Consider the following 11,794-nt stretch of genomic DNA (forward strand, 5'->3'; position numbering starts at 1 on the left):
CCAACCCACGGGCTCAGCACTAGTGACCAAGAGACCACGTGCTCTCTTCCAGACGTCCGTGGCTGCGGATTAGCTGAGAACATCCCTTACTTGGGTAAGGGGGCGGTGGTCTGTGATAAGGGATATGTACTTGACTGATGGGGCTTTCAGGAATGTTTTCTGCTCTTGCCACTTCCAAGCCCTTCCTTTTCCTGGAGATTTTAAGAAGGCATTTCTTATTCTGGGGTTCAGACTGGAGTTGGACTTAATGTTGAACAGCTGATATAATTCCACAAAATGTGAATAAGAACGCTGCTTTTTTGTTGCTGTTTTCTAACACTGCCTGAACTTTGGTAAGCCAGAGTGGCTGAAAGTCTGTGTTTTGAGAGTAACGTATTCCCATAGCGTGCCCATCTTTGTGCAGTGAAGGTTTCCTACCTGCAGTGTGATTTTGCTGGGCTATGAGGCTGTATTGGAGCAGCAGAGGTAAGAAGTGGTGTCTTTAAAGGTAACGAAGCTGTAGCAAAACTAGTGGGAAAAGCTAGTTTCTTGCTGGAATGCTGCCTGACAAAAATAGTAGCAAGTCGAGGCACTTGAAATTGGCTTTTTTATGCAGTCTTCGTACGGAGCTTTTGATCTTGATTGGTTTCTGGGAAGCAAGGCCTGAGTGCCTGTGCACTCCCGTAAGCCATGTTGCCTCCCAAAATGGGTCCACCCTTCTCCACTTGTGCTCCTTCCACACTCGTGTAGAAGAGGGAAATGCAGTAGTGTGCAGGTTCAGTAATTCCCTGGCAACGGGTGTGCGCTGGGGAGGCCTGGCGGAGGGCATGGCCCGACGGGGCTGTGAGGTTACAGAGCAGCAGCGTGGTGCGAGCGTGGGGGGCCGTGGTTCTCACCTGCCTCCTCCTCCTCCTGGTGGCCCTGCAAGCCCAGGACACCCAGGCGGCTCACAGAGGAGCGCAGGGAGCAGGTAGGCGGGCGGGGGGCAGCACCCAGCCCCGAGCAGTGTGTCATGGCATCCACCGCACCTCAGCGGGGTGGCAGCGGGGCCAGGGCTGGGGCTGGCTGCAGGAGAGCAGCTGGGCTGGGCTGGGCTGGGCCGGGCGAGCCAGGCAGGCACCATGGTGCAGGCAGGGGGGCAGATGCCCTGCGGGGAGGCATAGAGGGGCTGCAGCTGCTTTGGGGGCATTTTCTGGGTGAGCAGGGGAGCTCAGAGCGGCGACACGGGGTAAGAAGCCCGGCGCTGGGTCCCCGTGGGGCTCTCCCTGCTGCCTGGCCCCGTGCCACACTGCCCTGCCCCGGAGCAGCCTGCCCCCAGTGTGCGCGTTGGGCCGGGGGTGATGAGCGAGCAGTGCCGCAGGAGCCAGGCAGCAGCCCACGGCAGCATTTCTCCCCAGGCTGGTTGCAGCCGTGCCCAGGGCCATGGCTCTGCTGCTGCCCAGCTGGATCCTGGCTTCCAGCCTCAGGGAGGTCCCGGAGGGGCATGCTCAGGAGATGTCCGCTCGGGAAAACAGGAGCGTTTCTGCTCTCGCCCTGCTTCCCTTGAATGAACTGCAGGTCCCCAGCCCGCAGGAACACGCAGGGGCAGCGCTGGTGCAGCCTTTCCCAGGCTCTTGTCCACAAGCAGCACAGACAATCGCTTTTTCCTCCAGTTTCCTCCTTCCTCTGTGTGCGTGGAAACTCCTCTGATCTGTGCTTGATTCCAGGGGATGGCATTGGCAGTGCTCATCGAGCTTCTCAGCTGGGTCCTGGGGATGAGCCTTGGGGGCGTCGCAGAGGTAAGTTGTCAATGTCTGCCTGCTTGAGGGAACACTTCTGTTTGAATAGGTTATTCATGGGCAGCTTTACCTGAGATCCTCTTGAGGCCTTCCAGGAGCTGTTTGTGCCTCGGGGGCGTTGCACAGATGAGTCCTGAATATTTATTTCCCTGAAGAGCTGCTAGGTCTCGGCAAACAAGTCACCCATGTTCCTTTTCAGCTGTGGAACCTACACCTCTGTCTGTGTCCTGTGTCATTACCTCAGCCCCTTCCAGTCCCTGCAGGTGACTAAGGAAGCAGTAGATCACAACATGCAATGGAAACTCTCCTCACCTGTGTTCGATTACCTGTTTGGTTCCTGCAGTCCATGTTGATCAGGACACTTGGTGGAATCCTGTTCCTGGGCCTGGGGGGAAGCCCAGAGGTAAGGATTCAGTCTGCCTTTGTTATTGGCGTTTTGTGTTTGTTAATGGTTGGTTTGTTATTTGTTAATATCTTGTTGTGATAGTTCAGCCTCCCAGTGGCCAGCAGGCTCTTCTCTACACGAAGTGTGAATGATCAGCTTGATTACAGCTGTGCCTGTAGGCAGCAGCTACTTGAATTCCCGACTTGAGCCTGTCCGTGAGCCTTGGGGCGATCCCACAGGTGAGGCCCTTGAAGGAATGAGCGTTTACATTTTAATTTTCTGTTCATGTGCAAATTAGCTTACTGCTTTCTTGCCTGCTGCTTGGGCACGCAGAAGAGCAGAGAGGGAATGGGTGCGGCTCAGTGATGTACCCCAGGGCGCTCTGCCTTGCAAAGCTGTCTTTGCCAGCTGCTCTGCCCCTGCACTGGTTCCAGTGCCCGCTGCAAAGCCAGCAGGCACCTTGGGGTTGAGTTGAGAGCTGGCGTGAGCTCCAGGGAGTCCTTTCTCCCGACAGCTCCGTGCCTGGTTAGTGGCCACTGCAGGCACCCGGGAAATGCTTGCAAGATGCTCCTGAGTGGAAGGGAGAGAGGATTGCTCTCGAGTAGCCCTCTGTTTGAATTGCATTCACCGTCATTCAGGTCTGAAGGAGTATATTGAAATATTTCAGAGGCACTGCTCTGTCCTGTGCTCGTTTCCAGACGTGGCTGCAGGCAGTGGTTATCCAGCTTCCCGGCTGGGTGCCAGGGCTGACCCGCAGGCAGGTCGCGTGGGTGCGTCGTGGCTTTTTACTGCCTTTGAGAGCTGCCAGCCCAAAGTCCAAAGTCAGCCAGGCGCCTCTGCAGGTGTGAGAATACAGAGCTGCGCGTGTGTGCCGTGTCATTACGTGATCCCCTTGTATGTTCTGCTATTCAGTTATGACGATACAGATCAGAGCATGTGATGGTAACTTCTCGTGGGTGTTTGGTTGCAGACGTGGCCACAGGATGGGCTTTTCCAGCTCCTCGGAGGGATCCAGGCCTGGATCCCAGCTGGCATCCCAAGGGTGAGTAGTCAGTCTTTACTGATTTTACCGAATAAGCGCTGATTTTCAATATTTTATTAATGTGAAATTGACCTTCATACTTTCTGTTAATGTCCTGAAAGAGGAAAGCCTAAAGCTCAGCTAGGGAAGGATTCCCAAAAGACATCTGAAGGTCCAAAGGAAATCCTGAAAGACTTGGAGCAAGCAGCACCTGGTTGGTGTATTTCCCTCTGACCTTATGACTTGGGCAGCTGAGGTTTTAGATGCGTGTATGGACGTGCTGTAGGGCTCCACAGCAGGAAGGGATCAGTCAGAGCCTCGCTGCAGTGACGCTCGATTTCACGCCTTGCGTGGGGTGGTGAGGCACAGAGATGGTCCAGCACAGCATCTGCTACCAGCTGTGGTTCAAGCTGAGTCCCAGGGGCAGCTGCTGCCCCAGTTGTACCATTACTGGTCAGAGCTGCTTTGTGCAGACGCTGGCATCCAGATGTCAGGAGCCGGCGTGTGCTGAATTTGTGTTCAAGGCAGGAATGATGTCCCAAGAGATCTCGGCTGCCCTTTCCTAATGTTGGAAGTCAGGTGCAGCTGCTGATTCTGCTTGTGATTGACGTTCAGGCTGCAGACTGATAGTGGTGGTAGGACGAGCGTGAGTGGTGGTGGTGCTCCTGGAGCGCGTGAGGGACTTGCGGAGGAGCTCATTGCTCATGAGCCGTGAGAGGGCCAGCACCCTGGCAGTCGCTGGAGGGGAGAGGGCCCTTGGGCAGCGGGGAGGATGGGTAGGCAGATTTGGGTGGCTGGGACCGTGTCACGGATCCTGATTTAGGATCTTGCCAACTACGCCAGTTTGTTGCAAAAGAGTGATTTAGATCGCTTAAGGAATCGCCATCAAAGGTAAGAGCAAAAGTGGTTTTAATCTGATGTTGTAAAACTTTGACTCGACAAAGTTCGATGGCGAGGTTCACTCTATTAATTACTGCATGGAAGAATCCTAGAAAGGAAAAGTGAGTTACACTCGAGTGAGACTGATTCACAGAGAGACCGGGGACACAAAAGGGTAAGGAGGACCCTCCTGGAGAGTCACGAGGTTCAGAGTGGACCCCCTGGCTTTCTAAACTCCTTCCTCAGAGAGGAGACTAGGTGCAGCTGGGTCCAAACCTAGTCTCAGACTTGGTCAACAGTTTACGTCTAAAGGATTGTACATGCAAAGTTTATGTAATGTTTCATTAGCATCAATTCAGCCTGCAATTAAAGTTACCAAGACAAAATCAAAGTTACCATACTACAAGGTTATGCACGATATCGGTCGCTTACCAAAGATCTGTCATTGGTAAAAGTGGTTGAGTCCCCACCCCTGGAGGTATTTAAAAGACGGGTGGATGTGGTGCTTGAGGACATGGTTTAGTGCTGGGCTTGGCAGTGATAGGTTAACGGTTGGACTCGATGATCTTAAGGGTCTTTTCCAACCCTAACGATTCTGTGATTCTATGATTCCAAAAGGTCTCTCTGCCTCGAGGAGCAGCCTTGCGGGATGTCCCAGCTCAAGGGGAGATCACCGCCATGCAGCCACGCTGCCAGCAGGGAGAGATCAAAGGCGGCCCTGTAGAGAACCGGTGCCAAATACGGTTTTGTCTCGACATTGCCGCTGTGGCGCCATCCAGCGTCACGCTTCGAGAAAACCCTCTTCTCCACAGGTTTGAGAAAAACCACCTCGTGCACTGGCGCAGGGACTGAAGGCGCGAAAAGAGCGGAGGCAGGGACAGCACGGCCGTGACAAACCGCACGTACGCGTTTGTGATCTGCGCATGCGCGAGAGCCCCTATATAAGGAGCACGCGCTCCTGGACGGAAGAAGACGACTTGTTCTCCGCCCCTACCTCCTCCCTGCCACGTGCCTTCCCGGACCCCAGCCTCGACGAAGCATGTGACGATTGAAGCCCTGGGACAGAGCCAGTAGAGGATCCCCGGACTCAAAGTGGTGGTGATAGACTCCTTCTTCTCTCCCTCTCTCTCTCTCCTGTCCCCCTCCCCTTCCCTCCTTGCCTTCCCTCCGCTTTCCAACAAATAAAAGTAAAAGGTTGTACGACATCTGACCGGTTTCAGCGTCTTAATCTCATCCTTGGAATCGTAGCGATACCTTCCCGCTACCGGATCGGGACATTGAATTGGCGTCACGGACAGGATCCCTTGAGACGAGAGTGTCGTACAACCTTACGGTGTGCTGAGCGATTGTGTGTGAATGAGACGTGCAAATAAGCACGAAGCGAGTGCGGAGTTCTGATCCGCGGTTCTGCTCTCCCGCGAGGGAAGCAGCCGGAGACGAACGAAGCACAAGGAAGGAGTGAATGTTGAGGTCCTGATATTAAAACTTACACAGTAGTTTCTGGTCTGGCCTCCTGAGGGAGTATAGGGGAAACTTGAATTTTACGGTGTGACCCCCTCAGGACGATATCCCCTTTGTAGGCCCTCCTCTGTCTCATAGTAGATTACGGTCTGACCTCCTGGGAGTGCACAGGGGAAACTTGGTTTTTCTAAGGTTTGACCCTCCCAGGACGAACTCCCCTTTGTAGGACATGGCCGCCCAAAGGGCAGGCGATTCTTGTGAAGAAACGGAGAAATGATATCAGTTTTTAGAAACATACCGCTCTCGCCCCTCACCCCCGGGACGAGATTGGGCACGGGACCACTGGTTCCAACTGCAAAGTGTTATGGACCGAATAGCGGTCTGGCGTAAAGAAGCTAGAGTTAAGAAGGGGAAAGGGAAAGCTGTTGTTTGCGCTGTGCTAGGAGCGTGCTTAGCAGCTGCGGTAGAGGAAAGGAGGCGGGCGCCCTGCCAGGCAGAGGCTGTGGCCGCCTCGTTGCAAGCGGCAGTAACGCCGCTGCGAGAACGATTATTGGAAACCAAGCAGGCGCTAGAGGAAGAGAAGCGCCAAAATTTAATATTGAAAGAGTTCAGAGTTCATCTCCTGAGGGAGGCAGACACCATCGCTGAGATGGAGGGGATGCTAGAAGAGAAGGTGTTGCGCCAAATTTACCCTCAGAGGGACCTAAAAGGACTAAAGGAGGCTGTGGATAACCCCCCCCAATACGTGCCCACTGGTAAAAACAGAATACATATATGAAGACAACAGCGACAACCGTCCCCGAGTTGTCACCAAAGAAATCCCCTTTACCGCCACCGAATTGGCCAAACTACGGAAGGATTTTGCTAGGACGGCAAGGGAGTCCGAAACCGAATATGTGTGGAGGGTATCCCTGTCGGGGGGGGACGGGATCATGCTATCGGAAAAGGAAGCAGAGAGGTATTGGGGCCCCGGCGTCTTCCTCACAACGGGCGATCGCCGTGCCCCATGGTCTCTGACCCAGAGGGCTGCATACTGGGCGGGGGGGCTGAACCCATTAGAGAGGGGGGATCCCCTAGCTATAACTGGTTCTGTCGATCAGCTATTAGAAAACATACAGAAGACAGCATGCCTGCAAATGATGTATGACCGGGAACTTAAACCAGATCTGAGCTCTCCGATGTTACTACCGGTAGACCCCGAGCGACTGACGCAGCTAATAAGAGGACTCCCCGACTCGCTAAAACCTCTCGGGATCCAATTCCAGGGGAGAATTCAAAATGTGCCTCGTGAGGAGCGCATCGCAGCTGCCCTGGAGGGAACGGTAACCCCCGAACAGCGGCAGTGGAGGAGGAAGGTGTGGACCTGGGGGGAGATAGCTCAGGAACTAATAAGCTACGGGAGGAAATATGGGCCAGTGGGCAGGACTTACCAAAAGGTAGAAACTAGGGCCGTGCGGGCAGCGGAGCTGGCAAATAAATGGCTGGCGTTTTCGGGGGGAAGCCCCGACCTAACAAAAAGGGAAAAAGCCCCGCTCCGACAAGGATTGTGGCAAATGGGACTGCAAAAGGGTGTGCCCCGAGACTTGATGGATGGGCTCCCCACCAAAAAGTTAGAGCTCCTGGTGCGGAGGTGGTCCGGGCAAGGACCCCCTCCCAAACCAAACCTGCCTTCTGCGCCGGCATTGGACAGGGAGGGAAGGTTTGTGGGAGGCCTGGCAGGTCGACTATATCGGGCCCTTCCAAAAGGCCGCAGGGAAACGTTAGGTGTTGGTGGGGGTTGAAATAGTCTCCGGACTTGTACAAGCCCGGGCTTGTGCGAAAGCGACTGGGGAAGATACCGTAAGGGCCCTTAAAGAATGGTTCGGGACCTTGCCTAAACCGCAGGCCATTCAGTCAGACAACGGCACGCACTTCACTGCCAAAATAGCTCAGGAGTGGGCGGCTCGGGAAGGGATTTTGTGGGTGTTCCACACCCCGTATTATCCACAGGCAAACGGGATTGTGGAACGGACCAACGGGCTGCTTAAGCGCTTTCTAAAACCCCACCAACCGGGATGGGCCGAGCGGGTGGGGGAGGCAGTGGCCAATGTCAATAATTGCTGGGGTACAAACGGGTGCCCGAAAATTGCGGCGTTTTGTCCACAAGCCCCAACCATGGTACCTGTCTCTCGAAACCCCAGTTCCCCCGGTGCATCATCTTGCTCTCCCGGCCAGCCGGTTCTGGTGGAGCTTCCCACCGTGGGAGCTGTGCCTCTCGTATTAGATACCCCCTAAACAAATATACATGGAAAGCGAAAGATACCAGTGGGAGAACCCACAAAATCCACACCAAATGGATTATTGCCTCCTTTTAACCCAAGGAGTGAGTTTTCGTCCTGTTTCTGTTTTTAAGGGCGGCGATGTGACCACGATGCCCCTGCTGCTTTGGATCGTTTTAACTCAGGGACACCTCCATGAAAGTGACGAACGAGCACTCCCTCTACCTTCCCCTCCTCCATACAATCCCTTCGAGAACAACGAGTTCGTGTTGCTGGCGAAAGCCGTGAGCCAAACTTTCAACCTGAGCCACTGTTGGGTTTGCGGCGGACCCCTAGGGCTGTCACGCTGGCCGTGGCCATCCGCACCCCTCACCCCAGACCAAATCGTAAGCAAATATAGCGAAACCGCAGACGATCCGTGGGATGACAGTGGGACCTGGCCAGTTCAGTTTCCAACTAAGGGGCAATATTGTTTGAATCGCACCCAGAAGGGAGGGATCGAAGTGGGAGAAAGCAAATGTCAATGGACTCTCACGCGTAAGCCCCTCGACAAGGAAAAGGACCTGTGAGTGTGGCTCAATGAAACCGGGCGTAATCAGGGGTTTAAGGGATACTGGTCAAGCAAGAATGAAGTTCTCCGGCATTACAAGCCAACTTGTGAATGGAGGGGTACTTATGGGGCTTGGTATTGGACCGGCCGAATAAGGGATGGGGCAACCGCCTTTTTCAGCCCTCTGGGCGACAGAGACACAACTTACTTTCAGTTTCCACCAGGGAAAGATGGGCCATTTGCTCAAGGCAATAGGGCTAAAAAGGGACATTATTGGATTTGTGGGCACACAGCATATAAATGCTTACCCGCGGGGTGGTCGGGAGTTTGCTATATAGGGATCATAAGGCCCCTATTTTTCCTTTTACCAGAAACGGGCGGACCCCGACTAGGTGTAAAGGTGTATGATAACCTCGGGGATAGAAGTATTGCCCGTAAGACGCGGTCTACCAAGGTAAATCTAGGTGGGACACAAAAATGGGGAAAGGATGAGTGGCCCCCCGAACAAATAATTCAACATTACGGACCAACAACTTGGAATCCTAATGAGCCCATTGCGGGGGCAAGAGAACCAATCTATAACCTAAATCGAATAATCAGGCTACAAGCGGCTCTAGAGATCATCACCAACAAAACCGCGGACGCAATAGATCTGTTAACTCGACAGTCACAACAAATGCGCACGGCAGTTCTTCAGCACCGCGTGGTTTTAGATTATTTGTTGGCCGAGGAGGGAGGGGTGTGTGGAAAACTGAATGTCTCTAACTGCTGTCTCGAAATAGACGACGTGGGGGAAGTGGTTCTTCAGTTAACCAAAGATATCAGAAAAATAGCTCGTGTCCCCGTCCAAACCTGGAGTGGCTGGAGTGGCGATTTGTGGTCCTGGTTACCAGGGGCACCACGGGTCAAACAGTTAATATTGTATTTGCCATGTGTAACTGCCGCCCTAATGTTCCTACCCTGTATAATCCCTCGCTTTGTTCAATTAATCCGACATGTCGTGTCAAACGTGCAATGTGTTCCTACCACCTCACCTGATGGCATCAAAGAAAATCCGTGCCCTCCATCGGCCACAACCAACCTCAGTACCTACCTCGGTACCTATCATTTAAACCTATTCCCAATTTCCCCCGGAGGAAGAACTTGCATATTGATACCCCTAGCGTACCTGCCAGCTGGTTTGTATTTATTATAACAATTACCCACCCTGTTGACTCACCCCCCATGTTTACTCTGTAAAGTTAAAGTTGTTAAAATTGTTTGAACATACGTTTGAATTGAGTAAATACCTTAGTTCAATTCCCGTTAAAGCACTTTCCTACCCGAACCCACACTGTTCCCTTTTTTTCCCTTCCCACAATTTTCCCAACTCTCTCAACCCCGCCTTTTCTTTCTTTCTTTCTTTCTCCCTCCCTTGTTTTCTCTCTCCCTCTCTCCCTTATGGCACCAAGCTGCAATGTGGAGCCACGGGGTGGTGTAGAGGACCGGTACCAAATACGGTTTTGTCTTGACATTGCCGCTGTGGCGCCATCCAGCGTCACGCTTCGAGAAAACCCTCTTCTCCACAGGTTTGAGAAAAACAACCTCGTGAGCCAGCGCAGGGACTGAAGGCGCGAAAAGAGCAGAGGCAGGGACAGCACGGCCGTGACAAACCGCACGTACGCGTTTGCCATCTGCGCATGCGCGAGAGCCCCTACATAAGGAGCACGCGCTCCTGGACGGAAGAAGACGACTTGTTCTCCGCCCCTACCTCCTCCCTGCCACGTGCCTTCCCGGACCCCAGCCTCGATGAAGCGTGTGACGATTGAAGCCCTGGGACAGAGCCAGTAGAGGATCCCCGGACTCAAAGTGGTGGTGATAGACTCCTTCTTCTCTCTCTCTCTCTCCTGTCCCCCTCCCCTTCCCTCCTTGCCTTCCCTCTGCTTTCCAACAAATAAAAGTAAAAGGTTGTACGACATCTGACCGGTTTCAGCGTCTTAATCTCGTCCTTGGGATCGTAGCGAAACCTTCCCAATACCGGATCGGGACACCATCAGAAGTGCAGGAGGCTCAATCTCTCACCCAGTATTTAAGATCTGATAGTCACCCCCGCTGAAAAGCAAGATGAATTATTACTCTTGCTCTTTACTCTTTCTGTGCTGCTCAATACCCCAGTAACAGCGCCTATAAACAACGACACGTCTTGAACGAAATAGCCTCCGCAAGCAGGAAGCCCTAAAATGCTGCTTTCATTTATAGCGCTTTCCAACAGAACTCTCTGGGGCAAATCCCGTAGGCAAACAGTCGAGGGCTTTCACTGCTGAATTCAGCCGTTACCGGGACGTTCTGCCCCCAGTGCACAAGGAGAAGCATTCCTTACCACGCTGGCTTTCTGACCGTGGAGCAACACCCACCACTGCCCCCCCTTTTTTTTTTGGTTTTTCAATGACATCTGCCTTAAAATTATCAAGCTAGCTAAATTTACATTTTCTAGGTTTCCTGCGATTGTGCAAAGTTGTTTAAAGAAGCCGCCTGCCTTTCTGGTGGGCTTTCTTCTTCTGCCCAACTCTTCTGCCGAACCCCGCTCTCAATGGAAGGGTTAGTTCTGTATCACGGCACCGCCATCTGAAAGTACGAAGAAAGCAGCTTCTGTTTCAAAACCACAAACATCCTGGTGCTCAGCACCATTACGAGAGGAAATACAGAGTGCAGGGCATCTTCAGGTGTATTTGTCAATGTTTGCTGGCCAATGACAACAGCTTTCTAAACCAACTGGAACAATGTTGAAATGTGGCAGCTTCACATACAACGTTCTTTTCAAATAGTGCCAGCTGTGAGGAGTGGCTCTCTGTTTGGGGCCCTATACTGCCTTCTGCAATACAAACCCAAGTCCACTTGGCACAGGAAAAAAGTGCACCTCTCGGCAGCGCCTCCCCACGTGGCATCCGTTCAGAAGACCGAAAGTCCTGCCGCTCTTTGCAAAATGAAACCCGTGGATGTTATTTTTCATACGTGTCAGCTACCAGCAAGCTTTTACTGGTGGCTGTTTTCTGTCACCAGGCTTTGCTCTGCTGACGTTCAGCTATCACTGAAAAGCTCATCACACCGCCTAGTTTACTGAAAACGTTTTATTGTAATCAAGAAGTGACATAACAAGGCTGCAATGTATTCTGCAAATCCTTCTGCTGATCTTTTATAACTGATACCAGCTGCTTCTGCCAGGCAATTAAAAGAAAATTCAACTGGGAAAATTTTCAGGACAGAAAACTCCAGCCAAACTAATTCACGGTGGTTAAAAATCAGATGCCCCAGCAACGCCTTTCATGTGACGTGGTCACAACTCACAATTCTGTACAAAATGTTCGCTTTTTAAAGCTCAGCTATAAAAATCAAACAATCCAGTGGCAGTGCAACGCAGGGTCTTTCATGTCATCATTTGCAATGCTTGAATTCGTGCACATTTTAACAAAATTTAATACAGATGACTGGGGAATTAAGTCTTTG

General features: G+C 52.5%; 1 protein-coding gene and 1 long non-coding RNA gene across 3 annotated transcripts; both read left to right on the top strand.

Moving 5' to 3' along the window:
* Positions 1-2,465: 2,465 nt before the first annotated feature.
* On the top strand, positions 2,466-5,170 carry LOC148053662 (uncharacterized). 2 transcript variants are annotated; one of them, XR_015707929.1, is made up of 3 exons: positions 2,466-2,780; positions 3,113-3,184; positions 4,661-5,170. It is a non-coding gene; the product is annotated as an uncharacterized LOC148053662 (long non-coding RNA). The 2 variants fall into 2 exon arrangements; XR_015707928.1 differs by lacking the exon at positions 2,466-2,780 and adding an exon at positions 2,808-2,984.
* A 697-nt stretch (positions 5,171-5,867) lies between these two features.
* Positions 5,868-8,703, top strand: LOC148053663 (uncharacterized). Its single transcript, XM_087772928.1, has 4 exons — positions 5,868-6,178; positions 6,222-7,125; positions 7,896-8,045; positions 8,683-8,703. The coding sequence occupies exons 1-4, from the start codon at positions 5,868-5,870 to the stop codon at positions 8,701-8,703; spliced, it is 1,386 nt and encodes a 461-aa protein (XP_087629054.1).
* Positions 8,704-11,794: the final 3,091 nt, after the last annotated feature.

Source organism: Nipponia nippon, unplaced genomic scaffold (genome assembly GCF_047370975.1).
Source record: "Nipponia nippon isolate SJK-2023a ecotype South Korea unplaced genomic scaffold, ASM4737097v1 scaffold_38, whole genome shotgun sequence".
Taxonomy (NCBI): Eukaryota; Metazoa; Chordata; class Aves; order Pelecaniformes; family Threskiornithidae; genus Nipponia; species Nipponia nippon.

Bases quoted from the DNA above. Each gene is read 5' to 3' on its own strand.
- LOC148053663 (XM_087772928.1), top strand. From the start codon at position 5,868: ATGGACCGAATAGCGGTCTGGCGTAAAGAAGCTAGAGTTAAGAAGGGG. The intron at 6,179-6,221 runs GTTGCGCCAAAT...AAAGGACTAAAG, and splicing joins GGGATGCTAGAAGAGAAGGT to GAGGCTGTGGATAACCCCCC. The intron at 7,126-7,895 runs GTGCGGAGGTGG...TCTGTTTTTAAG, and splicing joins CCAAAAAGTTAGAGCTCCTG to GGCGGCGATGTGACCACGAT.